The sequence below is a fragment of the Artemia franciscana genome, chromosome 13, assembly GCF_032884065.1.
Source record: "Artemia franciscana chromosome 13, ASM3288406v1, whole genome shotgun sequence".
Lineage (NCBI taxonomy): Eukaryota > Metazoa > Arthropoda > Branchiopoda > Anostraca > Artemiidae > Artemia > Artemia franciscana.
Genome location: NC_088875.1, coordinates 27318940 through 27343728, shown reverse-complemented (window position 1 = coordinate 27343728; position 24789 = coordinate 27318940). Strand labels below are relative to the sequence as shown.

The window sequence follows — 24789 nt, the reverse complement described above, 5'->3', positions numbered from 1 at the left end:
CAAGTCAAATTGTGCAGCTCCCTGACACACCTACCAATTTTCATCGTCTTAGCACGTCCAAAAGCACCAAACTCGCCAAATCACTGAACCCCTCCCCTCAACTCCCCCAAAGAGAGCGAATTCAGTATGGTTCAGTCAATCACGTATCAAGGACATTTGTTCATTCTATCCACCAAGCTTCATCCCGATTCCTACACTCTAAGTGTTTCTCCAAGATTTCCCCCTCCAACTCCCATCAATGTCAAAAGATATGGTCGGGATTTGAAATAAGAGCTCTGAGACATGAATTCCTTCTAAATATCAAATTTCATTACGATCCGATCACCAGCTCGTAAAATAAAAATACCCCAATTTTCACGTTTTCCAAGAATTCCGGTTTACCCCTCCAACTCCCCCGAAAGTCACAGGATCTGGTCGGAATTTAAAATTAGAGCTTTAAAGCGCAAGATCCTTCTAAATATCAAATTTGATTAAGATCTGGTCACCCTTTCGTAAGTTACAAATGCCTAAATTTTCAAAATTAATCCCCCCCCAACTTCACCAAAGAGAGCAGATCCGGTCCAGTTATGTCAGTCACGTATCTTAGACAGGTTTCGATTCTTCCCATCCAGTTTCATCCTGATCTCACCTCTTAAGTATTTTCTAAGATTTCTGGTTCCCCTCAACTGCCCCCCTCCAATTAAGCTGGATCCGGTTGAGATTTAAAATAAGAGATCTGAGTTACGAGATCCTTCTAAATATGAAGTTTCATGAAGATCCGATCACTCCTTCGTAAGTTAAAAATCCATCATTTTTTCTTATTTTTCAGAATTACCCCCCCCCCCCCCGCAATTGAGCGGATCCGTTCCAATTATGTAAATCACGTATGCAAGACTTCTGCTTATTTTTCCAACCAAGTTTCATCCCAATCCCTCCAATCTAAGCGTTTTCCATCATTTTAGGTTTCCCCATCCCAAACGTCCCCCAATGTCACCAGATCCGGTCAGGATTTAAAATAAGAGCTTTGAGACACGATATCCTTCTAATATCAAATTTCATGGAGATCCAATCACCCGTTCGTAAGTTAAAAATACTTCCTTTTTTCTAATTTTTCAGAATTAACCCCCCCCCCCCAACTACCCCAAAGAGAGCGGATCCGTTCTGGTTATGTCAATCAAGTATCTAGGACTCGTGTTTTTTCCCCACCAAGTTTCATCCCGATCCCTCCACTCTAAGTGTTTTCCAAGTTTCAGGTTTCCCCCTCCCAACTCCCCCCCCAAATGTCACCAGATCCGGTCGGGTTTAAAATAAGAGCTCTGAGCCACGATATCCTTCTAAATATCAAATTTCATTGAGATCCGATCACCCGTTCGTAAGTTAAAAATACCTCATTTTTTTTTATTTTTCATAAATACCCCCCCAACTACCCCAAAGAGAGCGTATCCGTTCCGTTTATGTCAATCATCTATCTAGGACTTGTGTTTATTTTTCCCACCATGTTTCATCCCGATCCCTCCACTCTAAGTGTTTTCCAAGTTTTAGGTTTCCCCCTCCCAACTCCCCGCCCGCATCACCAGATCCGGTCAGGATTTAAAATAAGAGCTCTAAGACACGATATCCTTCTAAACATCAAATTTCATTGAGATCCGATCACCCGTTCATAAGTTGAAAATACCTCATTTTTCTAATTTTTAAGAATTACTCCCCCCCCCCCACTACCCCAAAGAGAGTGAATCAGTTCCAATTATGTCAATCATGTATCTGGGACTTGCGCTTATTTTTCCCATCAAGTTTCATCGCGATCCCTCCACTCTAAGTGTTTTCCAAGATTTTAGGTTTCCCCCCTCCAACTCCCCCGATGTCATCAGACCCGGTCGGAATTTAACATAAGAGCTCTGAGACACAATATCATTCCAAACATCAAATTTCATTAAGATCCAATCACCCGCTCATAAGTTAAAAATACTTCATTTTTTCTATTTTTTCCGAATTAACCGGCCCCCACTCACCCCCAGATGGTCAAATCGCGAAAACGACTATTTCTAATTTAATTTGGTTCGGTCCCTGATACACTTGCCAAATTTCATCGTCCTAGCTTACCTGGAAGTGCCTAAAGTAGCAAAACCGGGACTTTAGGTTTTCCTCCTCCAACTCCCCCCAATGTCATCAGATCCAGTCGGGATTTAAAATAAGAGTTCTGAGACACAATATCATTCCAAACATCAAATTTCATTAAGATCCAATCACCCGCTCATAAGTTAAAAATACTTCATTTTTCTATTTTTTGCGAATTAACCGGGCCCCCCATTCCCCCCCAGATGGTCAAATCGGGAAAACGACTATTTCTAATTTAATCTGGTCCGGTCCCTGATACGCTTGCCAAATTTCATTGTCCTAGCTTACCTGGAAGTGCCTAAAGTAGCAAAACCGGGACCGACAGACCGACAGACAGACAGACAGACCGACAGAATTGGCGATTGCTATATGTCACTTGGTTAATACCAAGTGCCATAAAAACTAAAGAGAAAATACTAAAAAAACTAAAAAAACGGTAAAAAATAATAAAAAAACTAAAAAAACAAAAACTGAAAAAGAAAAAAAAAAGAAAAAAAGGAACAAGAGCTAAGAGCTCATATGGCACTTGTGACGAGGCGAGAAGAGCTAAGAGCCAAGAGATCATATGGTATGAGCTCTAACAAAATTCTATGAATCAATAGATTGATTTAAAAAGGAAAATAAGAGGCTTAATGCCGGTCAAGATTTAAAATAAGAGCTCTGAGTCACAAAGTCCTTCTAAATATCAAAATTCATTAAGATCCGATCACCCACTCGTAAGTTATAAATACCTAATTTTTTCAAATTTTTCCTCTCCCTTTTGCCTCCCAGATGGTCGAATCTGGGAAAACGACTTTAACAAGTTAAATTGTGCAGCTCCCTGACACGCCTACCAATTGTCATCGCCCTAGCACGTCCAGAAGCACTGAGCTCGCCAAATCACTGAAACCCTCCCCCAAACTCCCCCAAAGAGAGCGAATCCAGTACGATTCTGTCAATCACGTATCAAGGACATTTGTTTAATCTATCCACCAAGCTTCATCCCGATTCCTACACTCCAAGTGTTTTTCCAAGATTTCCCCCTCCAAATCCCCACAATGTCAAAAGATCTGGTCGGGATTTGAAATAAGAGCTCTGAGACATGAGTTCCTTCTAAAAATCAAATTTCATTACGATCCGATCATCTATTCGTAAGATATAAATACTCCAATTTTCATGTTTTCAAAGAATTCCGGTTCCCCCCTCCAACTCCCCCGAATGTCACAGGATCTGGTCGGAATTTGAAATTAGAACTTTAAAGCACAAGATCCTTCTAAATATCAAATTTCATTAAGATCTGGTCACCCTTTCGTAAGTTACAAATACCTCAATTTTCAAAATTACCCCCCTCCCCCAATTCCACTAAAGAGAGCAGATCCGGTCCAGTTATGTCAGTCAAGTATCTTAGACAGGTTTCTATTCTTCCCATCCAGTTTCATCCTGATCTCACCGCTTTAAGTATTTTCTAAGATTTCCGGTCCCCCCAAGATCCGATCACTCCTTCGTAAGTTAAAAATACGTCATTTTTCTTATTTTTCAGAATTACCCCCCCCCCCCCCCCCGCAATTGAGCGGATCCGTTCTAATTATGTAAATCACGTATGCAAGACTTATGCTTATTTTTCCAACCAAGTTTCATCCCAATCCCTCCAATCTAAGCGTTTCCCATCATTTTAGGTCTCCCCACCCCAAACTTCCCCCAATGTCACCAGATCCGGTCAGGATTTAAAATAAGAGCTTTGAGACACGATATCCTTCTAAAAATCAAATTTCTTGGAGATCCAATCACCCATTCGTAAGTTAAAAATACCTCATTTTTTCTAATTATTCAGAATTAACCCCCCCCCCCCAACTACCCCAAAGAGAGCGGATCCGTTCTGGTTATGTCAATCATGTATCTAGGACTCGTGTTTTTTTTCCACCAAGTTTCATCCCGATCCCTCCACTCTAGGTGTTTTCCAATTTTTAGGTTTCTCCCTCCCAACTCCCCAGCCAATGTCACCAGATCCGGTCGGGTTTAAAATAAGAGCTCTGAGCCACGATATCCTTCTAAATATCAAATTTCATTGAGATCCGATCACCCGTTCGTAAGTTAAAAATACCTCATTTTTTATTTTTTCAGAAATACCCCCCCCCCCCAACTACCCCAAAGAGAGCGGATCCGTTCCGTTTATGTCAATCATCTATCTAGGACTTGTGTTTATTTTTCCCACCATGTTCATCCCGATCCCTCCACTCTAAGTGTTTTCCAAGTTTTAGGTTTCCCCCTCCCAAGTCCCCGCCCCCATCACCAGATCCGGTCGGGATTTAAAATAAGAGCTCTAAGACACGATATCCTTCTAAAATCCAAATTTCATTGAGATCCGATCACCCGTTCATAAGTTGAAAATACCTCATTTTTCTAATTTTTAAGAATTACTCCCCCCCCCCAACTACCCCAAAGAGAGCAAATCAGTTCCGATTATGTCAATCATGTATCTGGGACTTGCGCTTATTTTTCCCATCAAGTTTCATCCCGATCCCTCTACTCTAAGTGTTTTCCAAGATTTTAGGTTTCCCCCCTCCAACTCCCCCCAATGTCATCAGACCCAGTCGGGATTTAAAATAAGAGCTCTGAGACACAATATCATTCCAAACATCAAATTTCATTAAGATCCAATCACCCGCTGATAAGTTAAAAATACTTCATTTTTTCTATTTTTTGCGAATTAACCGGGCCCCCACTGCCCCCCAGATGGTCAAATCGGGAAAACGACTATTTCTAATTTAATCTGGTCCGGTCCCTGATACGCTTGCCAAATTTCATCGTCCTAGCTTACCTGGATGTGCCTAAAGTAGCAAAACCGGGACCGACAGACCGACAGACAGACAGACCGACAGACCGACAGAATTGGCGACTGCTATATGTCACTTGGTTAATACCAAGTGCCATAAAAAAACTGAAAAATAAAGGAGAAAAAGAGAACTAAAAACCGGGACACAGGGAATATAGATGACGACCGGGACACTCAAAGAGAAATTACAGATTGGGACACTGGGACACAAATAACGACCGGGACATATAAATGACGACCGGGACACTCAAAGATAAATTACAGACCGGGACACCGGGACACAGGGAATATAAATGACGACCGGGACGCTCAAAGAGAAATTACAGACCGGGACACCGGGACACAGGGAATATAAATGACGACCGGGACACAGGGACGCAACTACAACGGGGACGCCGGGGGTACAGGGGGATATATAAATGACGACAGGGACACAGGGAATGTTCGATTAGCAATCACCATCAACAAAGCTCAAGGGCAATCATTAGAATAATGAGGTATAGATCTGAATACGGATTGTTTTTCCCATGGACAATTTTATGTTGCATGTTCAAGAGGCGGTAAACCTGACAATCTATTTATATGTACAGACAATGGGACATCGAAGAATGTTGTATATTCGCAAGTTTTACGTAGTTAAAAACATATATATATATATATATATATATATATATATATATATATATATATATATATATATATATATATATATATATATATATATATATATATATATATATATATATATATATATATATATATATATATATATATTCATAGGTGGGACACAGGGACACAACTACAATGGCGCGTAACGACTTACTAGGTGTTGGGGTGGCGCGAAGTGCCACCCCAACAGCTACTATATTAACATATATATGTTTTATTAATTATTAATATATGTATTATATATATATTCTTATATATTAATATATATATATATATATATATATATATATATATATATATATATATATATATATATATATATATATATTAATATATGTGTTAATATAAACATATGTGTCAACACGCAAATGACACATATTGTTCTTTGAACTGACATTATATTTCATTTTATGTTTTAGTGTCAAAAAATATTTTATCTTGACAATTCTGTTCATTGAACCAACGTTTCAAGTTAATTTGTCAGTGATATTGAAACGATAAGTTTTCTGATGCATCAAAGGTGGACTTACCGAGAAGGCACTGCAAACCAGTAAAGGAAAACGAATTTCCTAAAGCAGTGAATCAAGATCGTGCGATATAGTGACAAAAGTCGTCGTTTTCAAAGTATATGAACCCAAATTATTCATGTTTTGTATTTAACCCTTCGAAAAAGGACCAGTCTGTAAATACTGTTGAGACCAGGAAATGTTCTTATTCAATGGTTGGGTGCTTAGTTTTGAAGCTACCCACTGACACTAAAGATCCCCAGCTAAGTTTGAATTCAATACCGAAAAACAGCATTATATTACTGCAGCAAAAAAGTTTTAATGTACATAAAAATACAGGAAGGAGATAAACACGACATTGTAGGCTCATTCTGAACCATCTACTAAAAACAAACTAAACTGTATAAAAACCACTAAAGGAAAACTGCCAAAGCCTAGATCGTGGGGGGCAATGAGATTCGGGACATAGCGAAAATGCAAAGTTATTGGGCCATGAAAAAAATTGGTTGTCCATCTCAAAACAGTGTAAATGTACCTTTTCTTGATTTTGAGTTAAGGGTGGCTCCTTGCATATCTTTTTTTGCTGAATCGATTGATATATATGAAGTTTAAGGATCTCTTATGGTTTCGTAGATTGGCAGTTTAATTTTACAGTGTATTTGCTATTTGGCCAGACTTTCCAAATCCGAAACAGTGTATCTAACGGGCCAATCAAACGGCTCCAAAACAACTACTTTTTCAAACAGTGCATCCGCAAAAACAATCAGAAGCCTAAATTTTCACCTCATTCTTCACCTGTACCTTACCATCATCACTCTTTATACCTTTGACTGAGTTTTTTAAAGCATTTTTTTAGCAGTCATGATTAGAATTGCTTAAGTGTGACTTGAGTTTCAGACCTTGTTAAAGCAGTTGGTGTCCTGGCCTATGGATTTTTGAATACAACTAGTATGTGAAGAGAACAGGGTGATCGAAGTTTCCTATTATATTTCTAACTATGTTAAAGAGTGCATCTTGCGCGAAACTTCCTAAACGACTTTAAGATTATTTATCAGAAATCTGTGCACTCTAATCGGCATAAGAAACTAATCGGGAAATAATATTCATTAACACTTTCTTCCAAACGCGGTAAGTCCGGATTTCATGCGAAATTGTAGAGGCACTCCTGTGAAAATTTTATAAATCCAGATACACTGTTTACAGGAATAACTTCAGAAGAATAACTTTTTACTTTTCGTTCATTCCTATTACGGCAAAGGCCAATTTTTTCGTAGCATCTATTAGCAAGTTTAGCTGCATTAATTCTTTGACTTCTGTCAAGAAAGCCAGCACCATTCTACTTTTAACATCCAGTTTTCTTTAGAATGTTTTTTTGTTCTGGTTTACTTGCCTGCTGCGAACATATCTACATGTGTAATCCTGTATTGAACAAATTGGTGGAAGCATAATTTCTTTCTATTTACGAAAAAGCCGTCCCAGCAGCTGATAGCATCAAGATAAACACCAAATAATACCAAGACGCCATCGTTGGTCAATGCCACACTCTGCATATTGGAAAAGCTATGTGAAGAAATTAACATTAGATTCCTGGATACTGAGTTACAGCATTCCAATTCAATTATTACTGCTTCGTTCTGTTGTTGATGCAATATTGAGAAAGGTTACAACACAAGTGCAAAGCTATAAGCGATTCTTCCCCTAAGAGACTTCTTACTGAGCTAACTTTGCGGCAAAGTAAATGGAAGCCTATAGCCAAGTTATACATCCCGACTAATTGCCTGGGACTCTCAATATGCTAGAGCAGTTTTCTTCTTCAACTTTCTGTCCACTCTTGATTGTATTCTCTACTCTCTTTTATTACAGCAATGGGAGAGTACTCACATGGCATGTCCAAGCAACTGAAAGCATATTTCCAGTATCAAACAGGAGAGAATAGGTTGAGTAAACTAGCAAATATGTCGATTAATCACGACGTCAGATGTCAATGTGGACACTGAGAACGTGTTGAGTAGCGTTGTTGATAAACTGAAACATATTAGGGATCGAGAATATGAAAAGCAGGAGGATTTATATTATTAAAACTTTAACTAAGTTTGTTTTTAGAGTTCTTCCCTGTTGTTAATTAAATCTTTCTAGCCTAGTAACAAATAAGCTTAGTCACACTCGAATAATATTTGGGAAAAAAACGAGTTAAAAAGGAAAACGTGAGAGTAAAGACAGGGTTTATAGTACGCTTTAACTCTTCGTATCTTTCAGCTGCTGTCCCCTCCCTCGAAAAAAATCCTATTACACTACGGTTTTATCCCGGCAAATTCTTGCTTTTTTGGGTGGTTAACTAGAGTAACCCCCTGTTAGGAAACCAAAATAAACGAAAAAAGCTATGAGACTAAAACTGACACTGGGAAAACAAATTCACGTATATGAAAGAAACATAAAAAAAGAGTATTTAAAGAACGACCCTGGCAGGGATTTATTAAATTCGATTTCATCTTTTCACCTACAAGCAGCTTTGAGCAATTACCACTAATATCGTTCATTAATATTAGTCTGATAACCAATAGCAGTCCACACAAAATGATGGGACGGTTATCCACTATTGCATCATTGCAAATAAGTATAAGGAAAGTTGAGAGAGTCGGTGGGTCTCTTCTCTTTAGAGAAGGGGTTCCGAAAACTCTGAAAGGTTCAGTTTGTAGGGCCAATTTCTCGTGAGCGGTTCTTCCTATCAATATGGAGGGAGGATTTAACTTCAGCTGTAGTATCTCTTCAGCGGGAAGAATACATTTGGACTGTGCATGTGATTAGGTTGTAAAATGAAATTTTACTCCCCAATTTTTGTAAAGTATTTTTATAGTGAAGTAAAAGATTTAAATTATGCTGCGGCTTTTATGTAAATCTGTTTATTTTGACAATATCCTATTTAGTTACTATTTTTTTTTTTTTATTTGTTTCTTGCCCTGGCCCAGTGGGTTCCGGCAATATATGATATGAGGGATTCGTCAGGAATTATACTTTTCCTGTGAATCCTCCTAAAAAAAATATAAACGTAACAACCAGAGGCTGAAGAGAAGGCTGTAATCTCAAGTGCTGTCAGTGGATTAGCTACCCTAATCAGTGGTGTGAATGGGGCTTTTCGATTTTCTCAAAAGAGCAGCCACTCTAAATTTCCTCATGGTATCAAAAAGAAAGAAGATATCATGTTCCATCCCCGTTAATCACAAAACCCTAATACTAACACTCCATATTTGTTACATGTGTGGAAGGATAGCATTATTTCTATTATTATTACACCTTAAGTTAGTAATTTTGTTTCTTTTGCAATTCTGTAGTTTTTTTTTGTAAATAAATACAAAGATAAAACTTACGAGAACATGGGAGTTGAATGACACGGAAGAAGGAAAAGAACACTAACATTGCTCTTTACATTTGCCTCTGCAGCAAGATCTCTCACCACGTCGAGAGGGGCTCTTTGGTGAAACAAAGAGAAATAAAATCCTAATGGAATATTGAACAGGAGAGTGAAGGCAATGATCCAACTCTGAACTCTAGAAAATAAATTTTAGAATTGACAAAAGAACGGATTCTGAGTTACAATTTTGTATCACGGCACTGGTGGTTGTTCTCTTCTCGCGGACTGAATAGTAACGCAAACTTAGTTAAGAGGCATGATATCCTCATATTCATTTCTTGGCCACATCCCACTGAACAGAGGATTGCAGGAAGTAGGAAGAAGGTACATTTAGTCACAAATTATGATATGCCCAATTTAAGGAGAAAAAGGGATCAGGGGGTCTCCAACCACCCTCTTTGAACTCTTTATGTCCAAGCTAGCCACCGTGATATCGAACTGGTATTCCAAGATGCGTCATTTAATCAATATGGTCAAAAAGCTTCAAAATACGTTTGAAGTGGTGACATGATGTGTGGAGCCCTAGATGAAGCGCCGGAATATTATTCCAACTGCCCGTTTAAAAACTGATGCTTCATAGATTTATGTTAGGAGAAAGGTGCACAGTTTATACCTAAATAAAAGCATATCATGCAACAATTTATGACAGAACATTTAGAAGGCCCCAAGCAAAGACACCCTGGTGTTGAAGCCCCATTACCTCCACGAATATGTTTATATATACAGTTAACACCTTAAGGAATATGAGATGATCAAGAAGTACCAAGCTTGAAAAATCCCTCCTTGGGCCCCTTTATACAACCGTAGTCCATCATATTAAGTTGAAGTCCTCGTGAGTCGAGGAGCACACTATCGAAACATTCAAGTCGATCGACCAAACCACTGCTGAAACGTTTTATGTACATAAATTATTTTAATTTTGGATGGTAAAAGCAAACATTTATGGGTCCGTGCTCCTTAACATATTCTGTAACATATTTATTTCGAAAATCACAGTTAGTGGGATTTTTATAGCCTATTCTCCAGATTATTTTTCTGCAAATTAGGTATATATGTATATATGTATATATGTATATATATATATATATATATATATATATATATATATATATATATATATATATATATATATATATATATATATATATAGCATGGCACGCGGTAGGCTTCTATATATGGATTCTCATTGTCCCTTGTGTTCTAACCACAGACAGTGCTGGGTCCCGGCGGCTTCGCCGCCGGGCCCAAGCATGGCACGCGGCAGGCTTCTATATATGGATTCTCATTGTCCCTTGTGTTCTAACCACATATCTATATATATAAAAATAAGTTGTCTGTCTGTCTGTCTGTGGATCAGGTGACGTCATGTTTCTGTGTTGACTGACGTCATGAAATAAGTAAGAAAAGAAAGCGTTCCGAGGAATCACAAGAACAGCAAGAAAACAGGCTTGCGGCTAAAGAACGCAAAACCGCGCAGTTAGATGAAATTTTGACTTGGATAAGGTCATCAATGCCTACCAGATTTAAGTTAAAAAAACAAAGGTTCGTCGATATGTACTTCATAGTGACGCTGAAAAATAAAGAAGAAAAAGAAAACTGAAAAAAGAAAAAAGGTAAAAAACTAAAAAAAAACTAAAAAGAAAAAACACTCAAAGAGAAATTACAGACTGGGACACCCGGACACAAATCACGACCGGGACACAGGGAATATAAATGACGACCGGGACACAGGGACACAACTACAACGGGGACGCCGGGGGCACAGGCGGGATATATAAATGACGACCGGGACACAGGGATTGTTCGAATAGAAATTACAGACCGGGACACCGGGACACAAATGACGACCGGGACACAGGGAATATAAATGACGACCGGGACACTCAAAGAGAAATTACAAACTGGGACACCGGGACACAAATGACGACCGGGACACAGGGAATATAAATGACGACCGGGACACAGGGACACATCATTAGAATAATGAGGTATGGATCTGAATACGGATTGTTTTTCCCATGGACAATTATATGTTGCATGTTCAAGAGTCAGTAAACCTGACAATCTATTTATATGCACAGACAATGGGACAGCGAAGAATGTTGTATATTCGCATGTTTTACGTAGTTAAAAACATATATTTATATCTATCTCTATTCACAGGTGGGACACAGGGACACAACTACAATGGCGCGTAACTAATATGGCGCGTAACGACTTACGCACGCGGGGGGCTTGGGGGGCGCGAAGCGCCACCCCAACAGCTAGTAATATATATTTATATATATATATATATATATATATATATATATATATATATTATATATATATATATATATATATATATATATATATATATATATATATATATAATATATAAATATATATATATATATATATATATTATATATATATATATATATATATATATATATATATATATATATATATATATATATATATATATATATATATATATATATATATATATATATATATATATATATATATATATATATATATAAATATATATATATATATGTATATATATATATATATACTAGCTGGGTCACGGCGGCTTCGCCGCCGGGCCCAAGCATGGTACGCGGCAGGCTTCTATATATGGATTCTCATTATCCCTTGTGTTCTAACCACAGACAGTGCTGGGTCCGGGCGGCTTCGCAGCCGGGCCCAAGCATGGCACGCGGCAGGCTTCTATATATGGATTCTCATTGTCCCTTGTGTTCTAACCACAGACAGTGCTGAGTCCCGGCGGCTTTGCCACCGGGCCCCGCGGGCCCCAGCATGGCACGCGACAGGCTTCTATATATATGGATTCTCGTTGCCCCTTGTGTTCTGGGTCCCGGAAACGCTATGTCATTTTTGGATCGAATTAATGACGTAAATTTGACATTCCTAATCTGGCCCTTTCTCTTTGAGCCGCAAGCCTGGTTTTGCTTTACTCTGGTGTTCCTTTTTTGGTGACATTGTAGGATAATTATACCCGCATTGCTTTTGTAATATAGCGACACGCCTTCTTTTTTTACTATCTCTATTAGCCGCGAGCCTGGTTTCGCGTTGCAAACAAGACGTCATTTACAGATTTTTGTCTTTTATTACAGTTTTTTTCCTTTTTACCTTTTTTTATTTTTTTTTATTTTCTTTTATTATTTTTTTTATTTTATTGACGTCATATTTTAGTTTTTTTTCTTTTTTAATTTTTTCTTTTTAAGTTTTTCTTTTTTAGTTTTTTTTCTTTTTAGTTTTTTTCCCTTTTTCCTTTTTTTTTCTTTTTCAGTTTTTCTTTTTTTTTTTTGGTTGCTTCTTTTTTTAGGTTTTTTCTTTTTTTTAGTTTTTTTCTATTTTTATTTTTAGTTTTTTAGTTTTTTACCTAATTTAGGTTTTTTAATTTTTTCTTTTTTTAGTATTTTTCTTTTTATTTTTTTTTTATTTTTTAGTTTTTTCTTCTTTTTTTCTTTTTCTTTTTTTCTTTAGTTTTTGTCTTTTTGTCATATATTTTAGTTGTTCTTTTTTTAGTTTTTTCTTTTTTAGTTTTTTGTTTTTATTTAGCTTTACTTTTTTTAGTTTTTTCTTTTTTAGTTTTTTTTTAGGCTTTTTTCTTTTTTTTAGTTTTTTTCCTTTTTTTAGTTTATTTCTTCTTAGTTTTTTACCTATTTTATTTTTATTCTTTTTTATTTTTTTAGCTTTTTATTTTTTATTTTTTCTCTTTTAGTCTTTTTCTTTTTTTAGTTTTTTTCTTTTTTTCCTTTTTCTTTAGTTTTTGTCTGTCTTTTATTTATTTTTTCTATTTTCTAGTTGTTTTCACTATTTTTTTAGTTTTTCATTTATGTTTTATTTTTTATTTTTAGTTTTTTCCTTTTATATTTTTTTTTTCTTTTTTTCAGTTTTTCCGTACACTCCATACCCATCTATCGTTCTTAAATAATGTCATCGAGTTTAAATAATTCTAAACTTCCTCGAATTTTGTCTTTGAGTCTCTTTATAGAATTCCCGACATTTCATACTATTTGAGATAGTAGAAAAAAGAACTTAATTTAAACTCGGTAACCCAATGGGATTATAACAATTAACAGTTTATTCTTGATAAGACAATGACGACATAACTCAAATACAGCAAAAAATTCTTTCACAAGAATGAGACGTTAAAAAATTGTCAGGTGTGGGGTTCGAACCCACGACCCCATATGGGGACCAGATCTTAAGTCTGGCGCCTTAACCACTCGGCCAACCTGACTTGTTAGATTCTAATATTTAGTAGATACTTACTTATTTGTTGTTTTATGGGACGCTGTTGCTGCCAAGACGCACATAAAGGGCACAACTGGTAATAAAAATCTGTGCTCTTTGTGAGCCTGAAGGCTGAAAAAGAAATGCAATAATTAAGCAAGAAATATAAAAAGCGCATGTGACGGGTTTTTCACTATCTAAAAGCTGTCACGGTGCAATGGCTACGATATTCTCTTTCTATCTGGAAAGGTTCAGTTCCTAACCATATTATGGCAACATTGCGTTCAATATTTTCGAAGGAATAAAAAGTTTTGGTGGCATTGGGCTTTTGTGGTCTGAGCTTCAAGAAGACGAATCATACTTTCAGGACTAAATAGGGAACCTATATGATGTCCTGGAAGCGTCTTCTGAAGTAGCCTATCTACCCTCACCCTTTCTCCCTCCAAAAAGTACTGGTCTTTGATGAACTTGGAAAAACTCGTACATTTGCTAAATTCTAATATGAGGGTTTAAAAAATTTGCATAAGTGTTTCTTATATTTAAAAATTGATCTTAATATGAATTAAAATCCTAATCAAGTCGTTGCAATTTTGCAACGCCGTTTTAAAAGACTAGAGTCAAACAACAGTAAACCCAAACCAAATAAAGGGGGGAAATGTTTTCCATACCCCTTGATGGGAAACCCTGTCTTTGTAGTTCATGTTGACATTTGGGTGACCTTAAAGAATGACCATTGGCATCAATTGGGGGCCTGTGCCCCGGTACATTTATTTACCTCTTACACCTATATTCTGAAAATATCTTTTTGGGGGGTAGTTTCATTGAAAATGTCATTTTTAGTATTTTCATTGATAAAGTTGATAAAACAGCAAATCTGTCACCCCCAACCCTTATTTTTGGTATATTTTGCCCCCCCCCCCAATTTTCGCGAAATGACACCACCGAGATTAGCGTCACTCAAACAAATTATAGCCTAGTAAATGACACAGCCTTGTACAGGACTTTGATTCACGGATAATTCTTCTGGGTTTTGTTTGTTTTGTGGGCCTTTTGAAGTTGAAAAAGGCTCTTCCCAGTTGTGTTATTGATTACAGTTTACCTCCCCATTGTAACATAATAATTGCAGACATGGATATATAACGAGTCGGAAGTAAAAGATTTGAGATTTCTTTTGCAGGACGTCGACTCGTGTTGATAGAGGTGCATCGCAACATGCTGAAAAAGATGCCATAACTAAGACAAGACAAGGATCAAACAGTTCGTGGTAACGAACTGTAGTAAGGAGCGACCCGTCTCAAAAGTAACCAAAACTCTAAAAATAGAATTTTAATATCAATAGGTAAATCAAAAGAATTGCATTTTAATGCTGATTTTAAATATATAAGTTTAATCAAGTTTAGTCTTACCCATCAAAAGTTACGAGCCTGAGAAAACTTACCTTATTTTAGAAAATAGGGGAAAACACCCCCCTAAAAGTCATAGAATCTTAACGAATGACAAAATTGCACTAAATTGACAAAAATTGACAAATGTTCACTAGGAAGCAGCCTCTTTCATATACGAAGTAATTTCTGTTCGTTTTAAGTTTTAATGTCGCTCCTTACTTCCAGTTAAAAAAAACTTGTTTTTTTTATTTAATTACAAAAAGCCTCCACTGAACTGTGGGTCTCAGGAACTTCCTCCTCTCTGGTTCTAGACCGATTTACACATTTTCAGAAGACACTATCAGCCCCTGATCTGTATTAGTGGCACTCTTAGCTATTCCTGAGGCCATAACAATTTCTATCAAGCAACTAACTTGAAAATTGCGGCATCGTACGATATCAAACAGTTCGTGGTAACGAACTGTAGTAAGGAGCGACCCGCTCAATAGTAACCAAAACTCTAAGAAATGGAATATTGATACCAATAGCTGCATCAAAAGAATCGCATTTTAATGCTGATTTCAAATATATAAGTTTCATCAAGTTTAGTCTTACCCATCAAAAGTTGCGAGCCTGAAAAAATTTGCCTTATTTTAGAAAATAGGAAGAAACAACCCCTAAAAGTCATAGAATCTTAACATAGATTCAGATCTTAATAGATTCAGCATATCAGAGAACCCTATTGTAGAAGTTTCAAGCTCCTATCCACAAAAATGTGGAATTTTGTATTTTTTTGCCAGAAGCCCGATCACGGATGCGTGTTTATTTGTTTGTTTGCTTTTTTTTTGTTTTTTTTTTCAGGGGTGATCGTATCGACCCAGTAGTCCTAGAATCTTGCGAGAGGGCTCATTCTAACGGAAATGAAAAGTTCTAGTGCCCTTTTTAAGTGACCAAAAAATTGGAGGGCACGTAGGCCCCCTCCCACGCTAATTATTTTCCCAAAGTCACCAGATCAAAATTCTGAGATAGCCATTTTATTCAGCGTAGTCAAAAAACCTTATAGCTATGTCTTTGGGGACGACTTACAACCCCAGAGTCCCCGTGGGAGGGGCCACAATTTACGAACTGTGACCAGTGCTTACATATAGTAATGGTTATTTGGAAATGTACAGATGTTTTCAGGGGGATTTTTAGGTTGTGTTGGGGGGGGGGGGGGGTTGAGAAGAGGGGGATATGTTGGGGGAACTTTCCTTGGAGGAATTTGACATGGGGGAAGAAAATTTTCATGAAGGGAGCGCAGGATTTTCTAGCATTACTTAAAAAAAACAATGAAAAAATAAATATGAAAAAGTTTTTTCAACTGAAAGTAAGGAGAAGCATTAAAACTTAAAACGAACAGAAATTATTACGCATATGATGGGCTCACCTCCTCCTAATACCTCGCTCTTTACGCTTAAGTATTTTTAGTCATTTCAACTATTTATTCTACGGCTTTTGTGATTCAGGGGTCATTCTTAAGAAATTAGGACAAAATTTAAGCTTTAGTGTAAAGAGCGAGGTACTGACGAGAGGGTGAACCCCTTCATATACGTAATAAAAACATGAGAATACAGAAGTTCGTTACGTAAGCTAATTTGTAAGTTACGTATACCTTTACTAATAAAAACATTCGTAAAAAATAAAAAGTTCTAGTTGCCTTTTTAAGTAACCGAAAAATCGGAGGGCAACTAGGCTTCCTCCCCCGCTCCTTTTTTTCTCAAAATCAATCGATCAAAAATATGAGAAAGCCATTAGGCCCAAAAAAATATGCAAATTTCGTTTTAATTATTCATCAGCGGAGAGCCAAAATCTAAACATGTATTGATTCAAAAACGTTCAGAAATTAAATTAAAATAAAACAAGTTTTTTCAACGGAAAGTAAGGAGCGACATTAAAACTTAAAACGAACAGAAATTACTTCGTATATGAAAGGGGCTGATTCCTGATCAACACCCCGCTCTTTGCGCTAAAATTTTTAACTGTTTTAAAAAGTAGAGTTAAGAGAAAGAGTCAAACTTTAGCGTAATGAGCGGGGCGTTGATCAGGAAGTAGCCCCTTTCATATGCGAAGTAATTTCTGTTCGTAAAAGTTTTAATGTCGCTCCTTACTTTCCGTTAAAAAAAAACCTGCGTTTTTTATTTAATAACGTTGAAAGACGACTATTGTATTGACATTTTGACTGACAAACTTTTTATTTATTCAGGTAGAAAGGATGGGGTCCATAGGCAGGTAATAGGGATAATGATGAATAAGAAAGCTTTTAGGTCTTGCTTAGAATGAGAGGGTATGAATAACAGATTTCCAGATGTACAATTAATAGCCAAAAATGCAAGGTATTAATCAAAGGGGTTGAACCGAATGACGGTAAGGGCAGTGACTTGGATGAATTTTACTTAGAGTTAGGGGGGAAGACAAGATCCGATGAACAAATAAGGTAATTTTATTAGAAGAATTTACTGTCAAAGCTGGTGCAAATAGGGTTAGATGGTATCCTAGCGTAGGCAAAAGGTGTTTGGAGAAGGAAAATGCCAATAGTAGGCAAAAGGTGGAGTAGGCAAAAGGTGTTTGGAGTAGGAAAATAGCAATAGTAAAAGACTGCTACAATCTTGTAGGTAAATTAACATAGTTAAACAGCGACGAAGACCACACTGCCTTTCCATCACAGAAACTACGACAAATAAAAAAATCGGAAATTTATCTCAGGCAGTGATATATGTTTAAACCTTAAATGAATATTTCGTCTCTATATTCTAGAGCTGCCCTTGGTCTAGGTTGAACTTGGCTGAAGTAATGATTCTGGGGCTGTATTAACTTTAGTTTTAAAGATAGCATTATATTTTGAGTCTCTTTATATTTATATACGTGGTTTGCTCAGGACTGCTCTTGGATATAGATATATCCGAAATATCTATTTCAGGTTTAAACGAATTTCACTGTCTTAGATAAATTCCCTATTGTTTTATTTGTTGTAGTTTTTATTAATATAGTTGTAGCTTTTACAGTACATATTATGACTCAAAAACTAACACGAGGGTAAGACTGCTAATCTTTATTGATCATGTTATTCTAAATCGAAGGCTGGCAGGACACGGGATCGGCACAGGATTCTAAGCTATATTATAACATTGCCATTATTGATATAAGTAAATTCCACGTCGGTGGAAATACTTGGGGCATTTACTTCGTATGGACGATTCCCGGACCCCGAAAGCGACGTTCCAGAGGCAACCAGAAGTAAGAAGAAGAAGAGGCAGGCCACGCAATACACTGCGGTGCATCTATCAGACGGACCTGCGAAACATAAATGCTTCCCTTCAACCGGCGTGGAAAGATATCCTTGCTGCGGCGCACATGAGGGATGACTGGCGGCTTCTCGTTGATGCCCTGGGCGCCTCTGGAGGCACAGGAGGATCTAAGGTCTAAGGTCTAAGGTAAGTGTCTAGAGTTGATTCAAATCTGAAATTTAGGTAGGGTAGCTACTTTCCTGGTAGTTAAGGATGTTTCAGACTAATACCTAGCGAAGTAGCAGATATCTTTGGAAAAAAAGTTAAAAAAGCAGCTTTAAATATTGACAAAATTTCTTAAGCTTGGTAGAAAACATGGGTTTACACAAGAGATTTCTGAGTGATACATCTTACGAGAACAAGAAGAAAGCAAGTGAAATACAGAAGGCATTAAAGTGTGAGCTAAAGATGTGTGGAGTGCAGGTATTACATAAACTACTGAGGATCTGGAAGATGGAGCCCGATTGTATTGGCACGCTAAAAAATTGGTTATTTTTTATCAAAAATATCAAGTCAACTTCCTTTTATCAGAGAGCTTGCAAGAGTCAGTGTATATTATATAGCAACCAGCGTAGCTCAGTGGTCATTTCGTCTTTAAATGTACTGAAAGCTGGCGAGAGCCTGAATTCCAATAAAGCCCGCGGTATTGATGGAATCTGTCCATCTTACCTGGTAAGATATATTGGTAATTCGGTATTGGAATATTTGTACGACTAAATTGGATACTTCAAAATCAATTAAAACTGCTAAACGAAAACTTAAATTTATGTTGATTTATTGAAAATTATTGTGATAAGTGAATTGTTGTTGGTTGGTGGGGGTCGCCTTTGGGATGTTAAGTTTGTTCCCATTTTATCTGGTTTTTGATGATACTGGACCTGGGCATTCTCTAGGGTTCTTGGTATCTTTTATTTATTTTATTTTCATTTCGCAGGATGCGTCAACGGGTGGAATTGTTGACTGGGCAATTGACGGTAGAATATGTTTAATTACACTTGTTTGAATTGCATGTAGTGAAGTATGGATGTTGTGTTTATTTAAAGAAGTTTTTTCCCATCCTGTGCATTACGAATTTGTCTTCTCAGCCGGGCTCTGGACATTTTGTAACTTATTTTATTATTAAAATGAACCTGAACCTGAACCAGAGTACAAAGCTGTTTGATTATTTCTCCCTGCTCCGACAAATGTAAATTTCCCAAGGTAACTTTTCTAACGGTCATACAACTAATGTGCTAGAAAAGGCGAAAATTCTTCAAAGTACAGATATTATAGGTCCATTTCTATTTTGTCGGTATTAGAAAGTGTTTCAAAAGATGTTTATCCATTACATTAAGACCGCACACAAGTGGGGTTGATACAATTTGGTTTTCGACAAAACCTAGGCTGTGGCTTTGCTCATAGGTTGCTAAAGCGGGTTTTGACAGTTAAGCATGACCGTAATATTCAATTTAATTTATTCAAAACAAAAAAAAAATAACGCCAATAATAATAAAGATCCTGGAAGCGAACTTGCTGAGGACCATAACAACAAAAAATTGAAAATGAAGAAGAGAGAAAAAAAAAGAAAGAGAAAATAAGGGTAATTAAAGCAAATTGAATAAAAATTTAGAGAATTATAATATAAAATTTTAGTACATTGTTATACAGCGTGCAAAAACTTGTGAATAGCTTGACACTGGAAGGTATATACAATTGAAGAATAGATTTATAAATGGGGAATCGCTGGGCGGAACTACAAACACATTTGGGATAATGAAGGAACGGTTGGATGAACGGAGACACAGGCCTTCAAAATTATTTAGGGAGGAAGATTTTTATGGTAAGTGGAGTATGCAAGGGATAGATTTAATCTTTTTTTTAATATTGTTTATATATGTGTAGTGTTAATACGTTGGATGCATTCGACTGTGCGATCCATTTTGACAATCTAGGGGTTAATCTAAGAATAGTGATGGTTCTTCAAGATTCCTATCCGCAAGCGGTAATTTATTTAGTGCTTAGAATAGATTCTGACTCTGGAACGCAAAAAAAAGGCTTTTAGGATCGATTCGACTGCTTAAAAGGATTTGGCAGGGATCTATATTAAGCCAAGCTATTTGTAATTATGGTTTCTATTGTTTCACCCGGTATATAAGAGGCTAATTCCTTCTCAAGCCTGTAAGCAGACAATCGCACGCAGACGATCTTTTGCTACCAGGCAATACGCTAAATGGACTACTTCATTATGTGAGCTTTTTCAGTGAAGCTTACAAGAGCATCGGATTATCTGTGATGATTTCAAAAACTGAATTCATAGTTTTAATGATATTTTCAAAAAAAGGGCGTTCACTGGGAGCCAGTGAACAGAGCGTTCCGCGATCTAACTCTTTGAAGTAACATGGCATCTACTATACCACTGAAACGCGTTATCTCACGGCCAAGATTGTTGCATTTGGCCACAATACAATTAGAGCGGGTTATAGTACAGCGATTAGCTGTAATTATAACACAAATAGTTATGTTCTTCTTCGTGCATTCAATGCAGTTTTCGCGCTTTATGTTTTCTGCTTGTCAACTCCGTAGTTTGTCAAACAGTTCGTGGTAACGAACTGTAGTAAGGAGCGACCAGGCTCAATAGTAAAAAAAAAACTCTAAAAATCGGAATTTTGATGCTAAAAGATGCATCAAAAGGATCGGATTTTTATGCTGATTTTAAATATATGTTTCATCAAATTTAGTCTTTGTCATCAAAAGTTACGAGCCTGAGGAAATTTACTTTATTTTGGAAAATAGGGGGAAACACCCTCTAAAAGTCATAGAATCTTAACGAAAATCACACCATCGCATTCAGCGTATCAGAGAACCCCATAGTAAAAATTTCAAGCTCCTATCTACAAAAATGCGGAATTTCATTTTTTTGCCAGAAGACAGATCACTTTTTTTCTTTTCTTTTTCCAGGGGTCATCGTATCGACCAAGTGGTCCTAGAATGTCGCAAGAGGGCTCATTCTAACGGAAATTAAAAGTTCTAGTGCCCTCTTTAAGTGACCAAAAAATTGGAGGGCACCTAGGCCCCCTCCGACACTCATTTTTTTCCCAACGTCAACGGATCAAAATTTTGAGATAACCATTTTGTTCCGCATAGTCGAAAACCATAATAACTATGTCTTTGGGGATGACTTACTCCCCCACAGTCCCTGGGGGAGGGGCTACAAGTTACAAACTTCGACCAGTGTTTACATACAGTAGTGGTTATTGGGAAGTGTACAGACGTTTTCAGGGGGATTTTTTTGGTTTGGGGGAGGGGGGGGTTGAGGGGAGTGGGCTATTTGGGATGAGCTTTCCTTGAAGGAATATGTCATGGGGGAAGAGAAATTCAATGAAAAGGGCACAGGATTTTCTAGCATTAATATAAAAAAAAAACAATGAAAAAATAAACATGAAAGTTTTTTTTCAATTGAAAGTAAGGAGTATCGTTAAAACTTAAAACGAACAGAGATTATTAAGCATATGAGGGATTCTAAAAATACTTTAACATAAAGAGCGAGGTATTTATCTCCTCCTAAATAGTAATTTCAACTATTTATTCTACGGCGTTTCTGATTCAGGGGTCATTCTTAAAGAATTGGGACAAAACTTAAGATTTAGTGTAAAGAGCGAAGTATTAACGAGGGGAGAAACCCCCTCATATACATAATAAAAATATAAGAATATAAAAGTTTGTTACGTAAGTTAATTCTTAAGTTACGTAAATTTTTTACTAATAAAAACTTTTTAAGTAACCAAAAAATTGGAGGGCAACTACGCCTCCTTCCCCACCCCTTATTTCTCAAAATCGTCTGATCAAAACTAAGAGAAAGTCATTTAGCCAAAAAAAGAATTGATATGCAAATTTCATTTTAATAATTTATTTGCGGAGAGCCAAAATCAAAACATGCATTAATTAAAAACGTCCAGAAATTAAATTTAAAAAAACTAGTCTTTTTAACTGAAAGTAAGGAGCGACATTAAAACTTAAAACGAACAAAAATTACCCCGTATATGAAATGGGTTGTCACCTCCGCAATCACTCACTCTTTACGCTAAAGTTTGACTCTTTGCCACAGTTCTACTTTTTAAAACAATTAAAAACTTTAGCGTAAAGAGCGAGGGATTGTGGAGGGGACACCCCATTTCATATACGGGGAATTTCTGTTCGTTTTAAGTTTTAATGTCGCTCCTTACATTCAGTTAAAAAAAAAAACTGTTTTTTTTTTTTTTTTTTAAATTCCCGCACAGAGCAAATGACGCAATAAGCTTTACAGCTCTTACGGCTAGGGGAGGGGTGGGGCAGCAGTAACTGTTTTAGAAATTTCACATAGGCCCTTTTGACAACATGGATGCAAGTAGCATATTTTGATGTATTTCAGAATCCCACTCAAAATTTCCTGAAATTTCAATTAAATACCATAAGCAGTTCCTGAGAAATTGCAGATACACCATTTGGACAACTGGTATGTGCATACTTATATTTTGAATAAGTTCAACATTCCCCCAAGATTCTTTGAAAGATTCACTAAATACGCTTAGCTATTCCTGAGTCATTGCACACCCAATGTATCCAAAGGTAATAGCCAAATCTAAATACCCAAAGGTAACTTTTGTTTTTTTAATAGTTAGTTCTAGAGTAAAACATTTTTTTATTCTTTTTACTAGAAATATAATTTAATGAATAAGTGTTACTGTTTCCTAGAGACCTGACCGGTTCATGTTAATTTAGCTTTTGCCGAAAAGAATTAAAAAGAGTTAACTTACCTATAAATTAAACAAGCAAAGATTGTTGTATATCCAAAGACTAGTTTTTCATAGTTAAACTTTGAACAGACTCTTTTACGCCAAGTTGATAAGAATCCTATTAAGGATAGTACGACCACTGGTCCAAATAAAGGTGGCAGTCCTTCGGTAAGATACCACAGGCAGTGATGTGTTCCAAAAAATGCTGCACCACCCATCAGAACGTTGAACTTAATAAAATTCCATTGAGAAATTATAAATCTATTGTAGAAATAGGAATCCACGATGATTGAAAAAAATAACGCTATCAACCTGAAATAAATTTATGATGTCAGGACAATGCATTGACTAATTATCCCACTTTCTCATGGTGAATGCCAAAGGATGTACCTACACTTTAAAAATTATGGCGGTAAATACTGATCGGATAGTAAATAAATACATGAACACAGGTGCGAAAGCAAGAGTTGCATTTGTACTAAAAATCCCTCTGTTTAAGACACTTTTGTAACACCTACATGACCCAGTTCGATTCAAAATTTTACGGTACCATAAAAAAAAACGTTATCTATTTCCCACACAGCATAAAAGTTTTACCCCTCCAACGAGTTCTTGGAAGCAGAAGACTTGACACTCTGAAAACTCCATGAGATCCCAAGAAGATTACGGCTGTCTGACCGATTTCTATATTCATACGATAATTAAATACAGTTTAATTAATAAATCAAGAAGCAATCATAATTTCAGGGATTTTTTAAATATAGTTTTTCAAAGGCCATGTTAAACACAAGCCACTTCATTACATTTTCTCTTTTTTTTACTTTTGTATTTATTCAATTCCGGGATTTGAAAATATTTTTGTTACGAGAATTCTAGAATTCTCCAAGATTATTAATACTTTTGAAAATACCTTGCACAAGAATACTTTTGAAACTTCAACCGTATTAATGAATCCAGCCCATGGTTATTTAGAAAAAATAACCTTACTGTTATCTCGTCGAGTTTTCTCATCATCTTACTTCTCTACCATGCTTTAACTTATGGTTACACAGTTGCACAAGGTCAGGCTTAGCAGAAATGACGCATCCCTATAAGGCCCACTACCAGAAAATATGAATCTTAATGAAGCCTCTATTGCATTGAATGCAGACATAATTCGTCTTGTCGGTAATTCTAAATCACTTCTTGGTGAAATGTAGTTTCAAACAGTTCGTGGGACCCGGCTCAATAGTAAACAAAACTCTAAAAAACGGAATTTGAATACTAATAGATACATCAAAAGAATTGGATTTTTATGATGATTTTAAATGTATAAGTTTAATCAAATTTGGTCTTACCCATCAAAGTTACGAGCCTGAGATAATTTGCCTTATTTTGGAAAATAGGGGAAAACACCCCCTAAAAGTCATAGAATCTTAACGAAAATCACACCATCGCATTCAGCGTATCAGAGAACCCTACTGTAAAAGTTTCAAACTCCTATCTAAAAAAATGTGGAATTTCGTATTTTTTGCCAGAAGACCAATCACGGGTGCGTGTTTATTTGTTTTCTTTTTTCCCAGGGGTGATCGTATCGACCCAGTGGTGCTAGAATGTCGCAGAGGATTCATTCT

General features: G+C 36.5%; 1 protein-coding gene and 1 non-coding gene across 6 annotated transcripts in view; both read right to left on the bottom strand.

Annotated features, from left to right (window-relative positions):
- LOC136034748 (GPI mannosyltransferase 3-like) overlaps nt 1-24789 on the bottom strand; it is a 54018-nt gene that overhangs the window by 9445 nt on the left and 19784 nt on the right. For 4 of the 5 annotated variants that reach the window (XM_065716126.1, XM_065716130.1, XM_065716127.1 and 1 more), the window contains exons 5-7: nt 23198-23488; nt 13778-13870; nt 9447-9626 (exon numbers count right to left, since the gene is read on the bottom strand). In XM_065716126.1, the coding sequence (XP_065572198.1) occupies nt 9447-9626; nt 13778-13870; nt 23198-23488 (564 nt within the window). Of the gene's footprint in view, nt 1-5975; nt 8107-9446; nt 9627-13777; nt 13871-23197; nt 23489-24789 lie in introns of those variants that run through there. The other variant, XM_065716129.1, reaches the window with a different exon arrangement.
- On the bottom strand, nt 13663-13745 carry Trnal-uaa (transfer RNA leucine (anticodon UAA)). The gene has a single exon. It is a non-coding gene; the product is annotated as a tRNA-Leu (tRNA).